Source organism: Miniopterus schreibersii (genome assembly GCF_964146895.1).
Source record: "Miniopterus schreibersii genome assembly, chromosome: 2".
Taxonomy (NCBI): domain Eukaryota; kingdom Metazoa; phylum Chordata; class Mammalia; order Chiroptera; family Miniopteridae; genus Miniopterus; species Miniopterus schreibersii.
Genome location: NC_138102.1, coordinates 137782559 through 137808015, shown reverse-complemented (window position 1 = coordinate 137808015; position 25457 = coordinate 137782559). Strand labels below are relative to the sequence as shown.

At 46.4% G+C, this 25457-nt stretch overlaps 2 protein-coding genes and 1 pseudogene across 11 annotated transcripts; 1 reads left to right on the top strand and 2 right to left on the bottom strand.

The window, feature by feature from the left end:
- Positions 1-7858: 7858 nt before the first annotated feature.
- LOC308552535 (nucleoside diphosphate kinase, mitochondrial pseudogene) lies at positions 7859-8513 on the bottom strand (annotated as a pseudogene). Its single transcript has one exon. The product of its transcript is annotated as a nucleoside diphosphate kinase, mitochondrial pseudogene (transcript).
- SPRYD4 (SPRY domain containing 4) lies at positions 8324-10354 on the top strand. Its single transcript, XM_081127920.1, has 2 exons — positions 8324-9004; positions 9337-10354. Exons 1-2 carry the CDS (start codon positions 8920-8922, stop codon positions 9873-9875), a joined length of 624 nt encoding a protein of 207 aa, XP_080984046.1. The 5' UTR covers positions 8324-8919; the 3' UTR covers positions 9876-10354.
- GLS2 (glutaminase 2) lies at positions 10341-24493 on the bottom strand. 9 transcript variants are annotated; one of them, XM_081127903.1, is made up of 20 exons: positions 24428-24493; positions 23797-23893; positions 22986-23080; positions 19359-19458; positions 18629-18750; positions 17702-17831; positions 17088-17167; positions 16840-17003; positions 16558-16616; positions 15292-15324; positions 14971-15029; positions 14396-14462; positions 14205-14255; positions 13829-14005; positions 13027-13158; positions 12820-12912; positions 12589-12650; positions 12019-12095; positions 11664-11727; positions 10341-11537 (listed from the first exon to the last, which is right to left on the bottom strand). In XM_081127903.1, the coding sequence occupies exons 2-20, from the start codon at positions 23854-23856 to the stop codon at positions 11381-11383; spliced, it is 1782 nt and encodes a 593-aa protein (XP_080984029.1). In that variant the 5' UTR covers positions 23857-23893; positions 24428-24493; the 3' UTR covers positions 10341-11380. The 9 variants fall into 9 exon arrangements, with proteins under 9 accessions (XP_080984029.1, XP_080984030.1, XP_080984034.1 ...); XM_081127904.1 differs by lacking the exons at positions 22986-23080; positions 24428-24493 and adding an exon at positions 24003-24246 and having other exon boundaries at positions 23797-23915; XM_081127908.1 differs by lacking the exons at positions 22986-23080; positions 24428-24493 and adding an exon at positions 24003-24246.
- Between the last annotated feature and the right edge of the window lie 964 nt (positions 24494-25457).

The following is a 25457-nucleotide window of genomic DNA, read 5'->3' as shown; positions in this document are numbered from 1 at the left end:
ACTGATGAACACAGGATTCAGGATGGTGTTTGCCTTTGGTTAGGGGAGGCGAGGGGATGGAGTGGGATGTTTATGTATATATGTGTAGATTTCTGTAAGTGACTGTTAAGGTTCTAGTTTTTCTTGTGGATGGATGTGGATGGTTAATGAGGATTAAGTATTATCTAAAAAAAACCTCAAGTAAGCGGGAGCCATATGTAGGCCAGCAAGGAGGGGATGTCATAAACAAAGAACTATTCTATACACTTGAAATCCATTAAAAACAGCAGCAACAACAAAAACCTTGGCTTTACCACTTTCTAGGTGGGGAAGTTATCCCCACTAAATGTAATCTCCAGGAGGGCAGAGATGTGTCTGATTTGTTCACCACTGCAAAAGCCATCCGTGCTTGGCACATTTGTTGAATAAATTAGTGTAAGCTCTCTGAGCCTCATCCCATCAAATAAGATAATGTAGGTAACTCTGGCCAGGAAGCTCAGTTGGTTGTAGTGTCGTCCCGTACACCAAAATTGGTGGGTTTGATCCCTGGTCAGGGCGCATATAGGAGGCAACCAGTCAATGTTTCTCTCACATCTATGTTTCTCTCTTTCCCCTTCTCTCTCTAAAAATCAATAAAAACATATCCTTGCATGAGGATTTTAAAAAAAAGATAATGTAGGTAAAGGCCTAGTATAGTGCCTGACACAGAATAAAGCACTTAATAAATAGGAGTCATTCAATGAGGGTTTTATTTCCAGGAAGGGATTATCCCTAACCACCAACCCTATAGCCTTTTATAATATGAGACAGAGGGCAAAGGACAGCTAATCTGGTTTCCTTATAGACACCAAATGAAATGGTTAGATTTCCTTGTCTGATGCTACCAACCTCTCTCCTTTATTCCTCAGCAAACCTCCCCCTGGAGAACTGAACTCCAGCCCATTTCCTTTCACACCAGCCTCTCCACTTAGTGGAATGCCAAACTTGCAAACTAGAGATGAACTCTCAAAAACTCACTTAAGTTTCTGCATGGATTTAGATGTAATTAATATACTCAATGTTTCCTGTTAGCCTAGCCTCTTAAAAATCTAACAAACAAAAACCTGTGTCTCCTTTGAGGAGTAGAACCCAGCCTTCCCCAAGCCCCCTATTTGGTATGGGTGGGGTTCTTACTCATGCGGGTGCTCCAGCAGTCACTGAGAGACCCACCACCAGTCTGCCTGGCTTCCCTGCCCCTCACCCCCCATGCTGCAGGGGAGCCACAGCAAACATGGTGACTACCAGCTGGAGAGTGGAGAAAAACTCCATGCCCAGAACCTGGTCTATGCCTCCTCTTGCTCACCTAGAGGAGACTAGAGAGGCTAGGGACAAGGGGTGGGAGGACACATACATATTCCCATTGCCCTCAAGCCCCATGATTTATCCACCAAAGAAGCTTTAACCAAAGGGTCTGCAGCAACTCATCCAAACTCCTGAGTTGCTGAGCCAACCTCATTGGTCTATTCGCATCATATTGAAGGTGGCTTAATAAGAGGATACACAGAGCAGGGGTGCTCCCCTTTTTGTTCCTTCCTTAAAGTCTTATCAGCCACCCACCTCATTACCTACCTTCTCAGGGAGGGCGGCTGCTGCTAACCTGGTTGACCACCTGGGGCAGTGCCAAGTAGAAGACAACCAAGGCCAGGATGGCTGCTGTGCTCTGGGGCAAAACATAGGACACCCTTGGAGAGGGTCAAGCCAGTGGGCACAGAGCAGCGCCAGAGTTAGAACTGGATTTATCTGGGCCCCAGTGATCTCATCAAAAATCTGTGCCAGGCTCACCACCACCATCAGCTCTTCAGTCAAGGGGTGAGGGACTGTGCTTGGCTACGGATCTCCCACTGGGCATGAGGCCCTAAGGACATCCCCGACAAAGATCAGGGTGTCAGGCTTGTAGCTAGCACCTTTCTCCAAAGCCACTGGCTCTGCAGGTCCTGGGGGAGAGGAGGAGGAAGGGAAGGGAAGATCAGGCTGCCTGGGCTGGCAGTGTCTGCTCCACTCTCCCCGCTGGTCTCCCACCCCTTTCCTTCTTACCCACTTTCTGTTCTCCCTCTTAATGAATTCTCCCAACAAGGCCTGTCTCTTCATTCTGCCCCCAAAACGCCTGATGTGAGGAAGGGAGACAAACCAAGGGACAGAATAAGGGAGTGGTCAGACAATAAGCCCCCATTTGGTGGGCTGGGATTTAACAGTGGAGAAGAGGAAAGGTCTTCCTTTCTATAGAAGAAGATGGTGGTTTCTCCTCTCCGCAGGGATCTCATCTCCCAGTTCACCATTTTTCCAGCCGGGTCCAGCATCTCTGTTGGGCGTCCTACTCCTGTTTGGAGGCTGCTTTTCTAGGTCTAGGTGAATGTAGTTGAGAAACGAGAAGCAAGTGTTTCAGGTGCCTTCCCAGGAGAGGGAGACAGCCAGAGAGGTGAGAGCTCCACTCCTGTGATCAGGGAGCACCTCCTGTCTTCTCCCTTCAGCCAGTAGAGAGGCACCTTATCCTCAATCTCTATACTCAGTGCCCTCCCCAAGGGAGCCTTAGACATTTGTACTCAGACCATTGTCACACCTAGGCATCCACTCTCTCTAGCCTTGGCCCTGGGGATGCAAGGGATTCCTGGGGTCAATACTCCTGGGATCATCCAGGACACACCCCGGTTCATCTTGATCTTTTTTTCTGGTTAGCTTGCTCACTTTTTTTTTAGCTATCACTCTACTGCACTCTTGGATTTGGGTTTCTTTTCAGGGTTTGCAAAAATGTTTCACTCTAGATTTTCCACCTTTCTCTCTTCTGGCCTTAAGTAAGCATACAGACATTTTTGAAGTTTTTTCCATTAAGAACTATGAAAATGGAGAAAAAAGATTTGTAAAATAACAAACTTGGAGTAGTTACAAAGTTATTTTAAGTCTTATGGCTTATAGTAGTATTCATCCTGGAGTCTCATCTATCTCTATATTTGATTGAATTATCTCTTTATTACTAATGATCAGTTTTTCAACCTCTTTATATTCCTGGGGCTAGTGATCCAAAGTTTACTCCCCTCTTTGGTAAAGAAGGCCCCATTTCTCAGTCCCAGACAGGTGCCATAGGGAGCATGAGCCATACTAGTAGGGAGCAGGTGAGTCCTTAAAGCTCAGGGAATCTTCAGGCAGAGCTATTGGTCTTTCTTCATTTCTCCACAGTGGGTTCCACATGATTACTGTAGCCACCTCGGCAGTTGTCCAGGACTGATCTACCACCTTTTTAAAAAAATTATTTATTATTTATTTTTTTAAATATATCTTTATTGATTTCAGTGAGAGGAAGGGAAAGGGAGAGAGAGTTGAAACATCAATGATGAGAGAGTTGTCATTGATCAGCTGGGAGCCCACAACCCGGGCGTGTGCCCTGACCACGAATCGAACCGCAGTCTCCTGGATCCTAGCTCAATGCTCAACCGCTGAGCCACGCCCAGCTGGGCAATCTACCACCTTTTTGAAGAAACTCCCTAGCCAGCCCATATCATCGGGACCTAAAGAATAACCCAGCTTGAATTCCATAAACATATCTAACTTGAAGATCTTACAGGATTGTATAAGGATCACATGAGATATGCCCAAGCAATATACATCTGTTAAGTTCGCTGCCCTAAAGTATAAATGAACTGATTCATGAATCTACCAGATATAAACATAATTTATGATTACTAAGTATTGAATATCCTCGTTAGCAATTACAATGTGGTTGAAGACAGCTATGGTCCTGAGGGGCTGAGTGACCATCCATCTCTGTTTCCACCATTTGAAATCTCTATACCAGTCCCACTCTCAGAATGCCAGGTCAGCATGTAACCCAGCTCCATTGTGTGGACAGTTTCAGTAGGACAAAGGCCCGGCATAGCACACACCAGCCTAGCTGCCGCTTTGGCTAGCTCCTGGGCACCCCCTTTTCTCTCTTTCTCTGGTTTTACTTTGCTGACTGCTAACTCCTGGCAAAGTCCAGAACAATCACCAAGCTCTGAGTGTATCATCCCTCTCCCATCCATAGTTAAAGGCTGCAGTTAGCACTTGGATTGGCCGGGACCCCCACATGCTAGAAATGGGGTAACCCAAGAAACAGAGTAAAGATAAACTGGCCCATCCTGTTCTTGCCTCCTTCTCCCCTTCCTTTCCTACAAAGCCAGATCCAACCCCAAGCCAGGCAGACGAATGCTATGAGTCAGGTCCTATTCTAAGCACTTTATATGTGTTATCTCAAGTACTGGTATTCCTTAGGATTGTGCCTTCAGTTTTTCCCCACTTACTTTAGTTTACACCCTCTCCTTGAATGACTTCACCTATGTCCATCTCTTCCTCGAAATTTATACCCATATATTTACAGAACATTTCCCCCTGGGTGTCCCATAGACACCTCAAATTCAAAACTCAACTAATTATCTTCCCCCCATCATCCAAACATGCTTTTCCTTCTGTATTGCCTCATGAAATCAGGAACCTATGAATTAACTTTCCTTCCCCCATCCTCTCACTCCCACGTAACCAGTCACTAAAGCCCCATCAATTCTACCTCTTAGGTAGCTGAGCCCCCGTCTCATCTGAGAACTCTAGTGCCCTCAGACCCTGTTTCTAGTCTCATCCCCTCTAATTAATTCTCCATGTTGCTGCCAGCTTTATCTTTATAAAAGTAATTTGTCATTTTCCTGTATTCCCTTCAACAGCTCCTTAATGCCTGAAAGATTTTAAAAATCACTTTTATTAGTATTTATTTTATGCTGAATTTAGGCCATAAGTTTTTGTTTCTTCAGTTTTTTTCTGGGATATCTTTTTCTTCTGTGCAACTTCCTCTTCTGGTTTAGAAACAGGCTGCTTTTTTTCAGTTACAAATGTCTCAGTGTGCCTGGGTGAGCTCATGTATGGGATAATCCACCCATTAGCTCTGTAAATTCTGTGCTGGATCTTGGGAGCTTTGTTCACTTGGGTGGGCTCAATGACTAGACAATCTACATCTAAACCCTTCAGTTCAGCATTATTTTCTGCATTTTAAAGCATCTACAGCAAAAATTCAGCACTTTTTTTGGGGCCACTGACCCTGTGTCCAGTCACACTGTTTGGCTGGACACACTTTCCAGTTCCACTGTTGTCACAACAGAATGCTTCTGTAAAGTGATATCCTTCAGATACTTGGTGGCTTTTCAAATATGCAAACCTTTGATGGCCTGGGCAGTTTCACAGGTGTTCTGAAAGTGAACACAAAGATTTGAACCTCTTGATTTGCATGATTTTGTGAGGTTTTTCTGGGTCAAGTGAATAGAGAACCATTTTCTAGGGTCACCACTGGCTGCTTTCAGGAAAAGTTGAAAGATTCTTACCATGGCATATGTGATTCTTCATAATTCAGCCTCAGCTTTCCCAACGGCCCTCCTTATCTCCCCAGCGGGAGACTGGCAATATTGTGCTTCTGTGGTTTCAAACATGCTTCAAACATGCCAGTTTCATAATCCAGTACTTTAGCCTAAACTGTTCCCTATACCTTAAATGTCTTTCCCCCTTTTGTTTGTTAAGTAAAATTCTATCACTTCCTAATTATTATGCACGGAAATGTTAAGAATTAATTACTTGTTCATTAGCAATGAGGCAAGTAAATCATCTGAATGATGGTGAGTTTATTAGATGGATAGTCCATCTGTAAACGTGAACTCATGCAACAGATGCCAGGTAAACTATTAGCTTCAGCTCTCACTACCAGGATAGGAACCTACAGAAACAAAATGCTGAAACTTTCCTCTCATTATTACTAAAATGCCTAAAGTACCGACAGAGAAGGATTCCGAAGGAAACGTCTCCTCTAACCATTTGCTCCTAGGCTTAAAAGGAATAGAAACCTCTTCTCATATATTAAACCAGATGAAAAGGCTGGACCAGGCTGACCCCTGGTGGAGAGAATGAGCCACTGCACTCGAAGAATGTGGTTACAAAACTCTTCTCCCTTTATACTACGCATTCATTTATTCATTCAAAAACAATGAACACTTACTCTGTATTACTAGGAACACTGAGGCCCTGGGGCACAGAGAACAAAGGACTTAATCCCTATTCTTTAGAATTCACAATCCAGACCTGGCTGGTGTGGCTCAGTTGGTTGGAGCATCATCCCGTATACCAGAAGGTTGTGGATTCAATTCCTGATCCAGCCGGGCATGTATGGAAGGCGACCAACTGATGTTCTCTCTCACACCGATGTTTCTCTATCTCTCTCTCCCTTCCCCTCTCTCCAAAAATCAATAAGCGTATCCTTGAGTAAGGATTAAAAAAACAAAAACAAACTGAGGTGACTGAGGAACATCCAGGTGGAAATGTCCAGTAGGCTATTGGGTATACAGATATGGAACTCAGGAAAGAGATATGGGATAGAGTTTTTGAGAATCCTCCAATAGGTGACAGGGGACTCCACCAATGTAGATGAGATACTCAAGAGTATGTATATTGGGGAAGACTTTAGTTGAGATCTTCAGCAGGAAGAGGTTCCTTTACCTGCTTAACCACTTTTGCTTTTCAAGCTATAGCTTCTGGGAATTATCTTCCCAACACTCCCTCATATATAAGAAACCAGAGGCTTCTCCTTTGCTTACTGAGCATCTTGTAATCAATCACGACACTCAGTGCATCCTATTGCGACTGCCAATATTCTCATTTATCTCCTCACTAGACTGTAGACCTTTGAAAGAGGGACTGCGTTTTGTGAGAAAAACAAACTGTAGGAAGCTGTCATGTCTTATGACCATGCAGGCATATTAAAAGATTTAAGTATGGTATTGGCAGGATCAGATTTGTGATTTAGAAATATCACTCTGACTGTAATGTGGACATTGGATTAAAGCAGACATATAGAAGCTGGGAGACCAGCTTAGAAGCTACCCATTAAAAAAGAGAAAGCCCAGCCTGGTGGGCCTATATCAGAGGTTGAGCATCCATCCAGGAAATTGCGGTTCCATTCCCTGGTCAGGGCACATGATCCCCAGCAGGGGGCGTGCAGGAGGCAGCTGATCAATGATTCCCTCTCATCATTGATGTTTCTGTCTCTCTCCCTCTCCCTCTGAAATCAATAATTAAAAAAATATATATAAAAATATAAATAATAAAAAAGAAAAAGAAAAATCCTCAATTGAAGCCAAGGATGACAGTGGCCTGAACTAGTGCCATTTCTACAGGAACAGTGGTTGACCTCTGGGGTAGAGGGAAGAAATTTTGGTTAATTTTTTAGGCCCTTAAGGACCTAAAATTGCTTTTTTGAGGGATAGGAGCGTGGAGATGGAATGTTGATGTGGGGCTGGTCAGCAGAGCCTTGAGAAGTACACAGATTGAAAAATTTAGAAAGCAGGGTTATGGAGTCTCAAACCAATAAAAATGTTAAATGTAGGTCCTCCATAATCAACCGCCTCCTACCTGTTCACTCAACCAAAAATAGTGATGTTTTGGTTAAGTTGGGAAAATCGAATATTGAGTTAAACCCTTTATTCCCAGTCCTGAAAATACCAAACCAACATTTACCGTCTTTATGTGTTTAATATTTATTAAAATAACTGTTGCTTACCCAGTAGTTCCTACTTGTCAAGTTGTATTCTAGGCTATTCTCTTTTAATTTTTTGTAAGGTCTGTCGGCTAGATTTTTAAATTATTATTTTTTGCACAGTTCAGTGAATTTTAATGTCTCCCCTTTGGGAGAGGGGAGGTGAAACTACCGACTTTTGGAGACGCCCCAAAGGTGGTCTGGCATTTTGGTATAGAAAGGATTTGGTTCAATTCCTCGCTGGTTTAGGATATCAAAAAGCACATAAAATTGCCTCAACTGCTCTGGGCTGAGGCAGAAGGTGAACTAGGGAGGTGCTCTAGGGCAGATGGGTAGAGCAAGGCTCAAGTTCTTGAGGGCACAGGTAGTTGGTCCTGGGTGAACGCTGGGGCGGCGGAGGGCAGCCTGAGGCTCAGTCCGGGTGGAGGCTGCTGCGGTGGCCCAGTCAACCAGCTCACTGCTCTGGAACCACAGCTGATCTCCCTCTGGGCGCCCTCCACGGAGTCGCTGGCATGGACGACGTTCCTGCTGACGTGGAAGCTTAAGTCTCCTCCAATGGCGCCGGGGGCAGCCTCAGCGGAGTCAGGCTGTCCTATCACGGCCCTTGAGGTGCTGACCACACTGGGGCCTTCCCGGGTCACGGCCGCCGCGGGGCCGGAGCTCATGTAGCTGCTGCGGGCTGGGTAGAAGGGCTTCCTCCGAAGGTCGTGGTAGTGCCCAGCAAGGACGCTCTCTGGCGCCTGAAACATCTTCAGACCCAGCAGCTTGAAGCCCCTCCCCTCAAAACGCCTCATCACATCCCCAACAGGCCACCGCTGCACCCCATCTGGCTTCACGGCCACCACGGTGCGCTCCCGGGTCCAGGGCCGTCCGGAGCTGGGGCGCAAAAGCAGCCTGGGGGACCCGGGCCCTGGGGCGGCACAGCAACTGCCTCAGAGCTGCGCGCCCTGAGGCCGCTCATGGCGCCGGGCCGCGGGCGCTGGCTCTGCCGGCTCAATATTTTTGTTTTACAGATGAGAACACGAGAGTTCAGAGCACTTAAGTGATTTGTCTAAAGCCACACAGGGGAGCTGGGTTCGAATCCAATTATTGTTTAATTCTAAAGCGACTTTTAACCATCTTGCTACACCATCTCTTTAAACGTCCTATTTCGTTAAAACGTGAGCAATACTCCTCCCGCAGATAAAATGAGTAAACTGCATCCACCGCGGACCTCTCACTAAAATGGCGGCTCCCTGCCGGCCGCGGGCTCGCTTACGTCATGACACCGCGCGACCTCCTCCCGCGCGCCACGTGCGAGCGGAGCAGGCGGGGCCGCCGGAGGGGTCTCAGGCCGAGAGGCGTGCCCTGTTCTTCCGGGGCGCAAGATGGCGCTGCCCTTTGCACGTTCGCTGTGCCTGTGCCGCTGGGGAGCCAAACGACTGGGGGTTGCGGCAGCAGAAGCCTGCAGAGGTAGGGTTATCTCCTTTTACCACAAAATGGTTTCCGTCTGTTATTCCCAGAGCCCTTTGGGTCATTTTCCCTTTCCCACCTGCGTTGGTGTTGAGATTCTGAACCTAGGACATTGGTTTCTTTAAAACCCAGGGCTTTGCCAGTCCGAGCTTTTCGGCTCCTTGGGCTGCCCACATAAAGCGCTCCCGCTTTCTTGCCCGCTTGACATTGACTCTCCCCTGCTTCTTCGTGATCTCATGACAGCCTGCTTCAGATAGGAATATGTATATATATATATCTCTAGTTCTAGGGTTCTAGCCCCTGTCATTCAGTCTTTTTTGCTCTGCCCGCAGGCATCAGTTTCAAACTGCAAGAGAAAACCGCCCACAGCAGCCTGGCGCTCTTCAAAGGTGACACAGGTGTGAAATATGGCATGGTGGGATTGGAGCCCACCAGGTTGACCCTGAATGTGGAGCGCTTCCGGGAGTGGGCAGTGGTGCTGGCAGACACAGCGGTCACCAGTGGCAGGCACTACTGGGAGGTGACAGTGAAGCGCTCCCAGCAGTTCCGGGTAGGAGTGGCAGATGTGGACATTTCTCGGGATAGCTGCATCGGTGTTGATGATCGTTCCTGGGTGTTCACCTATGCCCAGCGCAAGTGGCACACCATGTTGGCCAACGAGAAAGCCCCTATTGAGGGGATCGGGCAGCCAGAGAAGGTGGGGCTGCTGCTGGAGTATGAGGCCCAGAAGCTGAGCTTGGTGGATGTGAGCCGGGTTGCTGTGGTCCACACGCTACAGACAGATTTTCAGGGTCCGGTGGTACCTGCCTTTGCCCTATGGGATGGAGAACTGCTGACCCACTCAGGGCTTGAGGTGCCTCAGGGCCTCTAGTATGTCCATCAGTAGAGTTCCTAATCATGCTCTTGGCCAGTCTCCTCCTGAGAGTGTCTGAAACCTTTTAACTTTGCCTCAAGCAACCTCTAGCTTCCACAAGTCAGTGTCCGGTCCCCTGTGCAATATCTTAGTCATTTTCCTCTCCCCTACCTGTGAAAGCTAGTCTACTGCCAATTTTCCCAGTCTACCATGAATGTCTTTTCCTTAATTTGCTTCCTTTGGTCCCTCTGTCTTCCTGTGCCCAGGCCTTTCTCAGACTGTGTCCAGTCCTGGGGTCTTACCTTTCAGCTTTGTTTGAATTTATTCATCACTATGATACCTTTCTCTCCCTTTGCCCATGTGTAACTTCTCTTTGTTCTTGGGGTACTACTGAATCTCTCCACAGTAAATCCTTTCTACCTCTGGCTGGAGGAGTGGTTCAGTGACTTGGCCTTTTCCCTAAAGCACATACAGAGTCTGGGATCTGGCTTTCTCAGGAAGTGCTTTACTGACAGAGTGAAGAACAGAGCCCTTCTTCCCCAGTACCTCAAAGCCTGACTCAGCCCCACATAGCTGCAGCTGTCCTCACCGTTGAGTCCATCTGCCTTAATCTGCACACCTCTGACACATGGTCAATCCGTTGTAATCATTGGGCCAGTTACAATCATTACCAAAGGGAAAGAGACACTTGGGGGATATCAAGGGGATTACTGCTGGAAACTTTATTCTTGAGAAGTTGTATCTTCATTTCTGCTACAATTGGAACTTCCAGAGGGAGGAAAGACCTGAGGTCTTGCACAATACATTTTTGGGCCTGCTCAGACCCAAGCCCTCACCCTCCCATCCCCACCTTGGCAGCAGAATACACTTAACCTAAAGCAGTATTAGGGGTTGAGAAAACCTGGTGGGGTGAGCATGTATATGAAATATGTATTTCTCTGTCTGACCCTGTGTTTCCATCTTATTCTGTCTTTATGATGGTGATGCAACTGAATGCCTCTAGGAGAGAAAGGGACGGTGGGTTTAGCAAAAATAATCATTTGTGTAATTAAAGTTTATTTGAACACAAAATACTTTCTCTGTCTATAAAATTTCTGCTTCCTGACCAAGGGGGGCAGATCTCTCCAGACCACTAAAGCCAGGTGCATAGCTCTGTGGATAGATACATGAGCATGGTGGCTAGAACCCCATCACCAGAGCATCTCTCTCATGATGGTTTCTTCAGGGAGAGGAAGAGGGGACCCAGGTGAAGACCCAGGAAGATTTTGAGTGGGCCAGGCAATTAGGCTATACCTTGAAGAAGCCCACAGTCTCCATGGATAGCTCTACTGCAGGTATCCACCTAGGCACTTCTCTATACTCTGCCAAGGGAATGGGGTATTTTGACTCCCATAGAAATCACTGGCCTGTCTTGGTCTGCACTGAAGCAGTGCAGCTCTCTGTAGCGTGTGTTTGGTGTTTATGGGTTAAATATGTGGCCAATTCGTGCTTTTTCTTGAGCAGGGACCGTGCGTGCTCCATGTTCACACCATGCTCTCTAAGTTCTCTTTAGACAGAGCCTCAGCTGCTACTTCAGCCTGAGTCTCATATGGTGTGTAGGAGTCCTGGTAATCTTGAAGTAGTTTCACCACCTCCAGGTGATTGAACTGCACAGCATCATCCAGGGGAATGTTGCCCCACCTGAGAGGAACAGAGAAGACAGAGAGTGCCCTGGTTGTATACATAACAGTGGTGGCTGGAGGGCACTAGTGAAGAAACTGCTGCCCACTCCCCACCCTCACCCCCTTTTAGCTTAATCCTACTCACCTGTCCTTGACAAAAGGATTCACTTTGCAAGCCTCAATCAGGAATTTAACAACTTCAATGTGTCCTAGGAATATGGGCAGAAGGAAAATGAGAGGGTATAGACGCTGAACCTTTTGGTGACAGCACTGGTACACACCCTTGGCAGCTGGAGTTTTGAACCAATAAGGGAGGGGAAAAGGCCTCTTCCCATTTTGCTCCCTGCAGTACCCAATAATAGCCTGCAAACTGTAGGGCATCTGGACAAAATAAGTGGCTGCCCCTGTAACCTTGATGGCATACCCAATGGGGGGGGTACTCTTGGTAGAAAAGGAAGGGTCTTATGACCTACTTCCCCTCTTATTTAACCTTTAGATACCTTCAGCTGCAGCAACATGCAGGGCTGTGCGGGAGTCATAGTCTTTCTGTTCCATGTCCATAGCTGACAAGGCAAACCTGAGGGTAGTGGAAAGCAGCTGAAGTAACCCATATCAGCCTATAATAACTCATGTCCTTTCTGAAGTGGGGTCAGACTGGATAGGTTCCGGAGCTTATGCCAAGATCTGTAGACCTCGCACAATGTGTTCTCTACCCAAATGAGACTCTTACTCCCACATCAGAGAGATGGGAGTGTGATGGTTCCAGAAACATCATTGCTTACCCGTGGTAGGTACCCAGTACATATTTACTGATGTTGTAATCCATTAAAGGCAGGGTCCTTACCTAGCAACTCTGCTCTTAACACCCAGGTTAATCATAACAGTGGCTACCATTAATTAAGGTCTTACCACATGGCAGGCACTGTACTTTGAAAAAAAATCTCAATTTAAGTGCAGTGTGTCCATTTTATCTGACTAAAGCTGAAGCACTTAACTATTTTGCTATGATAACTCCTCATGAGATCTCTAACCACGAGTATTTTATTATGTTTATTTGGTCACAGAAGTACCTTCGAAGAGCTGAGACATCTCCACTATAGGCAGCAAATAAGAGGTTTACCACAGTCTTGTTCTGGAAAACAGATAATACCCACTTGAGATCAACTGTGACTTTGAACCCACCCATGCCCAGCTCTGCCCCGTGACCCTCCTCCATGGATGCTTAGCCAAAGGTATTGCTGAAGTGTTATGAAATGTTCTATTCTGAAATATTCTTAGAAGCCAACTGGGGATTTCCTTACCCTAACTTCTCCCCCTTCACGCCGTGGGTCTAACTTCCGAGCACAGTGCCTCAGGTTGTCATAGTTGTGGAAATTGAAGAGAGACACCAACTTCTAAAATTGTAAGCCAAAGAGATTATTTACTTCGCTCCTTGCACTTAGTAGGAGCTAAAAACTGCTTTAGTTATTCATTCAAGAATATTTAGTACTACATGCAAAGTAACTCACCTGGCAGAAACTGATGCCCCTGTGGCTGTTCCCCAGCTTGTCCAGTGGAGGTGAGATGCACATCATTCCCATGACATTGGGTACCACCAGGAGGATGGCTCCTGACACAGCTGACTTGGCTGGCAGGCCCACCTTGAGGATAAAGTTCAAACTGAGGATGAGCTAGAGGTGTCCCAAGTCTGGGTTAATAGTTTATCCCAAATGACTGTGTGGGCAAGGCCATACCCATCTCAACCTTTTGGCTTGTTAATTAGCTTTTCTTACTCCTGTACTCCCCTATCCCCCTTAAGTTCATGGCTGCAGTAAGGAAATATTTAGTGAGCATCTACTCTGACTGATGCTAGGACTAGGACAGAGTCATTTAACTTATATTCTGATGGGAGGAGATAGACAGTAAATAGGTAAACAAATAGACAAAAATAGTCACAGCTTATGATAACTCAGAAGAAAAGAAGTAGGGTTCTGTGATAGAGAAGGAGGTAGGAGGGGCACCCACTTGAGATAAGGGTGGTCAGAAAAGCCTCTCTATAGAGGTGACATCTAAACTGAAATCTAGAGAAGCACCAGTCATGGGAAGGGCCACAGAAGAATAGTTCAGGAGCTGCAACATGGTGTGTTTATGTGTTTGAGGGACTTGATTTATTTGACAAACCCCTAAGGATTCTGAGCCTAATCACCTGGCTGGAAGTTAGTAAATGAGAGGCAGGAACAAGCTTCCACCTCTCCACCTTCAGAGACTCAGTGTCCTCTCTTCTTGGCTATGGGCTTGTGGCAAATGGATAAAAGGGCCAGAAGCACTCACATGGAAGGCAAACTGGCCCGAGAAGTCATACATGCCGCAGGAGTGCATGAGGCTGAGGGTGTTGCGCACTGCTTCAGCACTCAGCACGCTGTCGCCTGTGATGGGGCAGATCCCGCCATTGGCCAGGGTGGCTGCCATGACACTGCCTGATTCACAGGTTACCTCCACGGAGCACAGCTATGGAGACAAGGCAGAGGTGAGAGTGTAGTGTGGACCTGAACACTTTTTTCTTGGATGTAGGGCAACATTCTTGGCATCCTGATCTTTTAACAGGTTCCCCTGGTGTTTCTGCAGAGGAGCATCCCTTTGGGTCAGAGCAAGGAGTACAGTCTATCCTGCTCCCTTGGCCCTGAGTTGAACAGCAGTGTCTGCTTACCTGGAAGTAGAGATCGAGGGCAGCCATCATGTCCACCCCCTTAGGAAAGCACTGCAAGGAAGAAGAGGAGAGAGCATTTCTCTTCAGTCCCTTTCACACTGCCAGGATCTCAGCCAAAGTCCCCAACCCCAACTGCCCTTCCCCAGCCACAGAATTCCCAGGGACTTTCTCTACCAGCCTCTCCCAATTACCTTCTTTTCCTTTAGATAATAGCCGATGGCATAATTCCGATCCCCCGTTTCCTTCTCTGACTGGAATCTGAAGCAAACACCCAATTTAGTACTTGGTTTGATAGAGACAGAACTATAGCGCACATGTTACACTAAATCAGCCCCTTTATAAATTCTCACAGTAATACTGGGAAACTTCTAAACCCCAGCAAGTACTGGGCAGAGCTTTATTATAAAGTATAAAAAACAAAACACCCCAAATTGTCTAGCAATCTAGTCTAGGAAAACTGGTGAGGTCTTTGACTTTGAGAGGCTTGGCAAGAAACCCTCATACCACCTTGCTCATTAAGTACTAAATATAAATGGAGCAAATTATTTTACAAAGTAAACAAATGCCAATGAAGGGGCTCAGAGGAAGCTGGGAGGCCAAAGTTCCCCTGGGCTTTCTTCCTCCTAAAATTCCATCATCCCCCTCCATCTCTCTCTCTCTCTTTCTCTCTTTCTCTCTCTCTCTCTCTCTCACACACACACACACACACACACACACACACACACACACACAATGCATTTAGCCAATCCTGTGAACAAGGTCTTACGTGGCATTGCTGAAACCCACGTATTCATTTCCAGCCATTTTGTTCAGATATTGCAACACCTAGAAGACAAAAAGGGGCATGGGAGGGACCAGGTGAGTGAGGACCCGTACTAACTCTCTGAACTTCTCAGCCCTTATCCCAGAAAGAATTTCAGGTGCCTTTCTTCTCTGAGGCCAGCAGATCCCCACAGCTCTGGAACTAAGGCTTTTAGATGGGGTGGTGCACTATCAAAGTGGGGTTAGATCCAGGCACTGGGGCAGCTGGAGAGGACAACATGCCATGGAGAAAAGCAGCCAGGGGCTGAGTAGCAAGGAAACTTACAAAATCAAACTTCTCTGCTTTGTTACAGTCCATCTGCAGAGAGAGAGAGAAAGAGAGAGATCAGTATTCCAAGTCTAGGAAGATGACAGGAACATCAGAAGGACCCAGTTAAAGTGTTAGACTGGTTTTGCTACTGGGAATGTTACATTTTACAATGACTTCTTTTTTTCAAAAAAAACTTTTTTTAATCCATGCATATCTAGTTACCTTAGAAACCAACCCATTTAGATTTTATTATCAAGTGATGAATACAAGTAAAACCTCACCTCTGAGCCTCACTCATCCCTGAGTCTCACTCACTTCCATCCTCAATTCCAACCCTCATCACCAGCTCCCACTTTCATTTACCTGATTCTAATCTGTCCCCAAGCCTCACTCCTATTCCTGATGCCCATCCCCTACACCCCACGCTGGATCCTTACTCTGTCCTTTCCCTGACTCTCATAGCCATCTCCAAGACTGGAGTGACAGGAATGGGGTGAGGGTGTGTGTTGCATACATTATAATATTCAAGTATGTCAATTATATTATAATTGAAATAAATCTAAAGAGTTTAGCTGAGAGTCAAGTCCAATAGAGTCTGCTTAGATGGGAATGGGATGAGGCAGGTTCCAGATACAGAGTTATAGAGAGAGCTACCCGGAGCATCTGTCCAGCTCTCCAGGAAGCCTGGTCTCCTCCCACGCCCATTACTTCTACACTTGTCAGCTACAGTGTCAACACCACAGGGACTCTGACACCTAAGTCCCTGGGGGAAGGGCTCATAACACCACCTTCCCCAGGAGGGGCTGTGATTGGCTTCAGGGTATTGCTGCCCACATTGCTCTCAGGTTGTTTCTCAAGCCCTGGGAGACCTACAGCTGACAGGCAAGCCTGATACTCTTGTTCAAGGCCAACTCACAGTTCCAGGTGACGTGAATAGCTACCCTGGCTTGGCCATTCACCCTTCCTTCTGTGTGTCCCTCACCCAGAAGTGGCCAATCAGCACCTAAAAGTGTTGTCCTCCCCCTGTGTCTGGCATTTGGCCCTTGGTCCTAGGCAGGGGTCAGGACCTGCTCACTTCTCTAAGGGCCAGGAAACTCTGGGCTCCTGACTCATGGGTGGGGGCAGGGGTACAGTTCCTTTCACTAACATCCTCAACACAGTGTGTGCCCTCACTGCCTCCCGGGAGTCCTCAAAGGAATCAAAGCCCCACCAGTCCCCTGGAGAGCTGGACAGATGTGAGTGATATAGGAATAAAGGGGTTTAGAGAAGGGTGGCACTGACCTTGATCAGGGAGCTCACGACAATGGCACCAGCATTGACCATAGGGTTATGGGGGATTCCTGGGGAAATACCAACCACCCAATGTTTCATCAGTCACTGAAGAAAACCTCCTTTATAGCCTGCCTGTTCCTCAGGCTAGACTAGAAGGATTTCTTGCTGGGGAGGATGGAATGACAGAGCCAGTCAGGAGGGACAGAGAAATAAAAAAGGTGGGGGTGGGGGTGGGGATGGGGACACGAAGGGGGCATTTATGAATCTGGTCTGAGCCCTGGTAGTGCCCACCTTCCTCATTGAGGGAGAGCTTGTTGTAACGCAGGCCACTGGGCTCCTTGCCCACAAACTTGTGCACGTAGTCAGTCCCTAGGGTGCTTACAGAGATGGCATAGGTGAGGGGCTTTACACAGGACTGCAGGCAGAAGGGGATCTTTGTGTGGCCGGCGGAGTGCCTGGAGGTAGACAGCTGCCATGAGAGGTCGGTCTGTGTTCTGCACCTGTGCCCTGCCTCCCCTTCCTCTCACCCAGCATCTCACCGCTGACCATCCACAGTGCACAGGGAGACGCCCCACAGGTCTGGGTTTGACTTGGCCAGCTGAGGGATGTAGGCTGCCACCTGGTCATGAGTGGGTAGAGAAAACAGGGGCAGAATGGAGATATGGATGTGAAGAAGGGGAATAGAGCTGAGGTTCAGGGTCAGGAGAAGCTTTTAGATAAAAGCTAAAATTCTGTTTTCTGCAGGGCAACAGGGTTCCCTCCTGCCTGTTGTTCTCAGAGACACCCAAGACTTATGTCCTAGAAGACCTTATCTTTCTGTAGCTCCACTCCTATAGAGATGGCAATAAAGCCCATGGAAGGTAAAAAGAGAATTATGGGGTCTGCTTCCCCTTTTGGTACTTAGGCTCAATTATCCTACAGGTGTCTTTCAAAGTTCTTTTGAGTCCTTATGCCAAATGTCTCCATAAAAACCTCAGCTTCTTACCTGCTCTAGAAATCACATGTATAGAAATACATAAAGCCCTTGTCCTCATTTTTAGAGGTTCTGTTCCTCATCCCTTATCAATTGGATTCCCAGTCCCAGGAAATCTCCAAGAAGCAAGGTATATCTGGCCCAGAGCCCTTGCCCCTCCCTTAGTCCCCTGGCCCTCACTTTGCCTCCAGTGAACTCTCCGGCATCCTCAAAGATGCGATCCACATGTCTTGTGAACTCCTCAAAATCAGGAATGACAAACTTCTTCCGGAATGCCTGGGTCAGGAGCACAATGTTGCTGCTCACACACCTGGGTTCCAGACATGAGTGGGTTAGGGAGCTGGAGAATTGCAGTTGTGACTCACTCTGGAGCCATGGAAATTGGGAATAAAGAAGGTGTGAGTGTTCATCAGGTGTGATGTTATCTTTCTGGGTCTTAAGTTTCTTTGCCTCTACAATGAAGGGCTGGGCCCTAGCTAGATTGGCTCAGTGGTTAGAGCGTCAGCCTGCAGACTGAAGGGCTCCTGGTTCTCTTCTGGTCAAGGGCATGTACCTCAAGTTGCTCAATCCCCAGCCCCGGTTGGGGGGTTGTGTGTGGGAGGCAACCAATTGATGTCTCTCTCACATCGATGTCTCTTTCTCTCTCTGTCTCCCACTCTCTCTGAAAAGTAATGGAAAAAAATTAAATAAATAAATAAATAAAATGAGGGGTTGGAATAATGTAGAAAGATATACCAAGAAAAATAAATACCTGAATAATATGTATAGTAGGTCATCTTTACATTTTAAAAATCCTAAATAAACATAATTACATATATTCCTCTATGTATATAAGTGCGTATGACATCTAAAAGATATCCACTAATCTGTTAATAATGTTTACTTCTGGGAAATGGAACTGGGATTGGAGAGACAGGGAAAGAACATGTATTTCTATATTGTTTGAACTCTTATAATGAGTATATGCATACCCATGTGTAACTTGTGTGATAAATAATAAAATAAAATGAGGGGCTGCACTATCCAATCCCCAAGATCCCTCCCTGCTGTTATAATCTATGCCCAAGAACATTTTTGAGAGTGGTGCTCTGTTTCTGGGGTCCTCACTTTTGGAAGAGCTCTCGGTCCAAGAGGCCACCACTGCTGGACTCTCGAACCATGCGGCGCATCTGGCTCATGCAGTCTCGGAGCCGGGGATCTGACGTCTGTAATCCAGTAGCCTTCAGTGCCTTTAGGGTAAAGAAGAAGCTGATAAGGTCAGCCACAAGGACAGTAGTACAATCCTAATAATCTTTTGCAATGGATAACAATTAGCTCAACCCCCAACTACTACATTAGGTATAACAGGTGGGTTTGCAAACTAAGAAATGAGGGAATGGAGCAGCTTTGAAGGTTAATGGGGGTTTCCTACCCTTTTTCATCAAGGTAGCTGGTTTCTAAACCCCTTAGGTCAAAGTCCCAAACCAAGAAGATGGGTTGAATCAGAGGGTTTAATCTTCCCACCCTGGGGCAGGGATGGGATTATCTCATCAACCTAGGCATCTGCTATTCATCCTCATGAAGCAACCCATTATTAGCTGTCCTGCACTTGTCCTACCCTCCTTTTCCCACTTTCAAGAGATCCCAAGGGACCTGGCCAGGTAGCTCAGTTGGTTAGAGTGTTGGCCTGTTACACCAAGGTTGTGAGTTTGATCCCCAGTCAGGGTACATATAAGAATCAACCAATGAACGCATAAGTAAGTAGAACAAAATCGATGTTTCTCTTTCTCCTTTTCTCTCTCTAAAGTCAATAAGTAATCCCAAGGGATTAGGGTTCTGAGTGGGTAGAGAAACTTACAGTTGTGAACTTGTGTATAGGGATTCGTTCCTGTCCCTCAGCAATAGTGTAGAAGAGCAGATCACCCAAGCGGGACAGCATACCACTCTCTGATGAATCACTGTTTAGGGGCAGAGATAGGGAAGGAGGGCAGGAACCTGAGAACTGGTCCTTGCTCCTCCTGGAACATGGACTTATAAGTAGTAGGTGTCCTCATTCTAGGCCTCCTCCCTGAGCTATCTCATCTATCCCTATAATTCTAACTTTCACATCTGTCCTGAGCAGTCTTAAATTTTATTCACTAGCTTTCTTTTGTTCCTGACCTTTAGACTTTTATTTCTAGCTGTCTTCTAGACACTTCCATTTCTAGATGTCCCACAGGCACCACAAACTCAGTATGTCCAAACCTGAGGTCATTTCACCTCCCTCCCTCTGCTCTTCTTCTTGTGGAAATCTGGGTTCACAGTGTTACCATTCATCCAGGTGCCAAGCTGGGAACATGGAATCATTTGGATAATTCCCATACCTTACATCCATGTTCAGCTGGTAAACAATGTTGGATGAATCTACCTCCATAATGTCTCTCTTTTCTTCTCTTCCCCTGTGCCAGCATGATATAATAGACAGAATCAGTTTGCCCCTTAATAGCTATGTGATCTTAATATGGATAGAAAGGTTATTTAATACTGCAGAACCTGCTTCCTCATCTATAAAATAAGGGTAGTAATGTCTGCTTTACATGGGTGATGTGAAGCTTCATTAGAATAACATTCCATAAAAAACTGTCTTTCACAAAGTAGATGCTCAGTAAATTATGTTTCCTTATCATCAGCTCCTTATTGTCTGTTAGGTTACCTAACAGTACTACACTCTCTTGTCTGCCAACCCATCTTCCACAATGCTTCAGTTATCTTTCTAAAACTCAAATACCATTTCTCTACTTAAAACCTTTGATAGTTCCCTAGTGCCTACAAAATAAGTTGTTATTTCTTGGCACTGAAGGCTCTTTAGAACCTTGCCAATATTCCTTTCCTATTTTTCACCATGCCACCACATGCCAGGTGGCTCCCCAAATGGGTCAGGCACTGTTAGGCTTCCTGGCCTTTGCTTATGCTAAAACTTCTGCATGGAATAACCTTTTTCTCGTTCATGGTGCACAGTCCTGCTCATCTTTCAAGATCCAGATCAAATGTTACTAACTCTGTAAAGGCTTTCCCAGACCTCTAGATTTTACTATGCTGCTGGTATGACACAACACATCATTTTACCGACAGAATTTCCCTTGTTCCACTGTTAGGTCTCTGTGTTTTATGTATTTTTGCCTTCCTAGCACTGAGCAAAGTTCCTACCACACAGTAGGCCTTCAATAAAGAACTACCTAGTCACACTTCTAGAAAGTTCTCTGTTCCTCAAATTCTCTCTCTAGCTGGCTTATAACACTTAAAATTCCAGGTAATGAAGACTTCTTGGTCTTCAAAAGTTCTCCTATTAATATGTTAACAGATTTAGGGGAATTATTTTATCAGAACATTCCAAATATGATAGCTATTTGAGATTAAGCTCCTTAAAAACCCTCGGACCCAACAATCTGACTTCTAGGTATTGATCCTATAGGTGTACTCACATACCTACAAAGTAACATATTCACTGTATTTTTGGTTAATAAGACTGGAAACAACCTAAATGTGTATTAACAGGGAACTGGATAGGTAAACTATAGTGTATATCATGGAATATTATGCAGTGTAAAAAAGAGAAATGAGCCCTGGCTGGGTAGCTCAGTTGGTTAGAGCGTCATCCTGATATGCCAAGGTTGCCAGTTCGATCCCTGGTCAGGCCACATACAAGAATTAATCAAAGAATGCATAAATAAGTGGAACAACAAATTGATGTTTCTCTCTCTCCCTACCTTCTGTCTCTAAAATCAATCAGTCAATAAAAATAAAAAGAAATGAGGGCATGCATAAGTATTGAATTAATATGATGTAATATTAACTAAAAGAAGCAAGCTGTAAAACATTGTTTTTAGTATGGTACTCTTCATGTTTAAAAGGGGAAAAATATATATGTTTGTTTTTTCAGGCACAAAATATTTCTGGAAGACTGATTTATGTCTCCCTAGGGAGACGGAGATAAAGCAGGTGCTAGGCAAAAGGAGTGGGAGGGATATTTCCCACTACCTTTTTGTAAATTTTTAATTTTTAACCATATGAATATGCATATATTATCTATTGAATATGATATATATGGATATGAATATATTCTCTGTTGAAACAATGCATTAAAAATAAAAAGCCTTTTAAGAACCTTGGCATAGACTAGTCATGTGTGTGTACGTATTTTGTTCTAGGAGGAATACCAAGAGACCGGGAAGTTTTCATGTTTCTGAGGAAGCCCAATTGTCACAATGAGCCTAGTGCCTATAGGGAAGTGAGGGTTCATGTGGTGACAAAGGAAGGAGGGAAAGAGATATCTTAGGAATAGCTCAACAAGTGAAGTACACAGGAACACTCTGAGGGCAGGCCTTTCTGTCCAAAGCTGAAAGAAGACAGAAAATGATGCCGTTCCCCTGAATGTATCACAGACCTTGAAACAACTGCACACCCTCTGACCCAGATATGGATTGATGTACAACATAATGTTGAGGGGGGAAAAGCAAAATGCAGATCAGTGTATGCAGTATGACACCATTTGTATAAAAAAAGGGAAAATAATATTGACACATATTTGCTGATATACGCATAAAATATATCTAGAAGGTTATACAAGATATCAAAGACAGATATCTCTGGAGAGCAGAATTTCCTAGTAATTTACTCTAAGAAATAATTGAACAAGTGCACAAGGATATGTAGTAACTAAACTGAAGATTGGTTAAATTATGATACTTCATACAATGGAATCTTAAAATGGCAGCCATTAAAATAATATCATATACACACATTCAATTATATTAAAAGCTGTTCATAAATGGAAAAGATAGGTTACCAAATGCCATAAATGCCATGGTCCTATTTTTGTTAAATTTTATATATACATCTATAGGATATACATGGATATATATCACAAAATTAACTAGTTACCTCTAATACTGGGATCTTTATTTTTTTCTTGACATTCTATTTATCTTGTTTTTCTTTTATAATAAAAAACACAATAAAGCTAAATATCAAAAAACAATAGCCTGAATAACAGCATTTTTTCTTTGCTGCCCCTCTTCCCCCCAACACAAAACCCCCTCCCGGTCATGGTGTCATACTCCCAGAGCCCATCCCCCTTCAGGGCTCTCAGCTCCTTCTGCCCAAGCATCTACTGATGAAGTCCCTGGGAGCACAGGCAGCCATAGGCAGGAGGATCAAGCTTCCTAAAAACACCCCCATCACCTGACTCCACTGGATAAGGAAAGTGGGCAGGGGACTAGGGACACCTCTTGCTCCCCATCCCACAGAAAGTGTGAGGGTAAGGGAGGTTAAGCCTTTGCTCCATCCCACCACCATTTCTCCCATGGCAATTATTTGGTGAAAGTTGAAGTGGGGGGGGGGGAGTAGACCAGGAGAGAGGGCTTATTCTTTAAAGTTGAAACATGCATGTCTCCTTGAGAAGAGGCTGATGGAAAAGTACAGCATAATAATAAAAAATAAATAATACCTTATTGGTCTGTTACCTGTCAGGACAGTGATTCCAGTGGTGGTGTGGCAGTGTTGTGTCTGTCTGGCTACTTTAATTATGGTGTGCATATCTTTCTGAAAGTCATCAGTAGATGTCAGTGACAGGGGAGATGGTCCGTTTCCTGTCCTGCTGTAATAGAGCAGGAGCTACTTGGACAGTGTCTGTATCGACTTCTGGGTAGGGCAGTATTTCCTGCTCTGCTCTGTCTGCGTCTGGGAGGAGAGGCTTAGCCACCAAGTGTTCCTGTGTAGTGGGGGTTAGAGTTGCAGCCTCTCGGGCAGAATAAGTGCCCAAGGGAAGAGAGAGAGCCCTTTAGATCAGTGAGCCTGGGCAGCACAAATAACGGATCTGATGGGCTTTGGTTTCAGAAATCTGCGTTTTATGAGCCCCCCCCCCCCCAGTATAAAGATTTTCCTCATTCAACAACCAACTGGAAAACTACCCTTATTCACGAATTAGGGAGCCCTGATAACGCACACACACAACCCTTACGCAAAGGACACACGCACGTACTTGCGCACCAATAATACACGCGCATCACATATTACACGCCGAGAATACGCCGAAACACAGACGCACCATACCTCCGCACTGGCAGACCCCACGCTGACAAACCCAAGTACCCCAGACTCGAGGAGGGAGGCTGTGCATACCCACACATCCGCTAAGATACACACGAGGACCGGGGAGGAGAGGGAGGATGAGGCCGGGTGGTACGCACACGGCCCCGCACTCAGACACGTGCACCGAGAAACACTCCGCGCATCTCCGTTCCCAGTTAGGTACGCACCTTGGACAGGCACCATCCAGAGGACCGACCTGACCAAACGCTCTCCCGGGCGGACGGCATTTTACTGCCCGAGCGCGGCGGACCCAAAACCCCAAATCTAAAGGAAAAGGCATCGCAGGCTAGTGAGCAAGAAGAGGAGAGGGAAGATGAGATGCGCTCCCGAGAAATGGGACTTGGGAGCTAGTGAGTGGGAGCCTGTTCCCTACCCGTCGCGCAAGCCTTACTGATCCTGGTGCTGCGGCTGGTGGCTGTGCGGCTTCTTCCTGCCCTGCGCCGCGGCCTCACTGAGGTGGTGCCGGACGCCCCAGCCAAGGAGGGGGCTCCGGCTCAGGTGACCCCAGTCTCCCCGCCAGCACTGACTGCCGGCCCTGCTCAGCGCATTCTGCAGAGCCTTCATGGAGCGCATCCCCCCTGCACGTCGCCCGTTCAGCCAGAGCGCCCGGGGCGTCTGAACCGTGGCTGGAAGGAGGGGCGGAGAAATCGGGGACGAGGATAGGTGGGGGGAGCTCCGTGATGGAGTGCGAAGCCTGGGAGGCGTCGGCGAGTTGGGGCCTGGTGGGTGGGATTGTAACAGGAGGAGGGGCCTGTCCCTATAAGGCTCGGGCCATTGTCAGGTGCGCCCGGTACCCACCCGGCAGGGGATGGGAGAGGAGATCCCGGGTTAGGGAAGAAAACGGGCGGAGGGCGTCCGAGTGCGTGGAGAGAAGAGGGCGGTGCCTGAGAGTTGGGATGGAAAATGCTGAAGTCCAATCATTGAGGAAGCAAAAAGCTTGGGGGCGGGGTAAAGAGGAGCCTACCCAATGAATGCAAGGAGGTGGGCCGTCCGCAAACGCCTGCGGATTCCTGTGCGCCGCGACTCGCTGCGGCCGGCGGCGGTGCGTGCAGACGCCGAGGCGGGAAACGCGTGGCTGGGCGGCTGCGAAGCCTGGCGGGCTCGGAGCTCCTCGAGGACGCGGCGGGGCCGGAAGGATGGACTCCTCAGAGGAAGAGGAGAGCGGGGCCTCTCCACGCCCCGATGAAAGCGAGCCCTGTTCAAGAGGCCACTTAGTGACCTTCGACATTCGAGGGCCAGAAGTGGCCCTCAGTAACCCACCTCCTAGTGCGTCTTGGATGCCAAACAAATAGTAGTTTCTGGCAAGCGGTACTGGTGAGTGAGTCAACCGGCTAGAAAATTCCCGACCAGAAACAGCAACCCAGGTACTTTAGTGAGGTCATGAGGCTGCGAAAGAGCCATCCTGGTGGTTGCTAAGGTGCGTGGATTCTCTCTACCAACTGTTCGGTGGCTGTTGAGGAATTATTGGGTGTTCTTGACTCTGGGCCCGTAAACATTTTATAAACCGTTAAGTAGTCCCAGAATTTTTCTGTTTTATTGCTTGCCCCTGTGTTCCTCATGGGCCAAAAAGAAGTGATGCACAAAAAGAATTTTGAAAATTCACATTCAGGAATTTTATCATTTGCAGCTGGAAGAACATTCGCTTGTATCTTCACAAAGCCTAGCGCAGCATCTATATTTAGTAGGAACTCATGTAAATAAGAGCTATTATCTAGTGTTTATGGTGTACCCGCCTTTGTAGAATCTATCTCATCCTCTTACCAGTGACCTACAAAGTAGTTATTAGTTCTATTTTGAACACGAGGAAACTAAGACTCAGAAATTATGA

Excerpts from the sequence above, each read along its gene's own strand:
- SPRYD4 (XM_081127920.1), top strand. The coding sequence starts at position 8,920 with ATGGCGCTGCCCTTTGCACGTTCGCTGTGCCTGTGCCGCTGGGGAGCC. Across the intron at positions 9,005-9,336 it reads GGCAGCAGAAGCCTGCAGAG|GCATCAGTTTCAAACTGCAA; the intron begins GTAGGGTTATCT and ends CTCTGCCCGCAG.
- GLS2 (XM_081127902.1), bottom strand. The coding sequence starts at position 24,202 with ATGCGCTCCATGAAGGCTCTGCAGAATGCGCTGAGCAGGGCCGGCAGT. Across the intron at positions 17,004-17,087 it reads TGCACTGTGGATGGTCAGCG|GCACTCCGCCGGCCACACAA; the intron begins GTGAGATGCTGG and ends GTCTACCTCCAG. Across the intron at positions 14,463-14,970 it reads GTGGGTTTCAGCAATGCCAC|ATTCCAGTCAGAGAAGGAAA; the intron begins GTAAGACCTTGT and ends TGTTTGCTTCAG.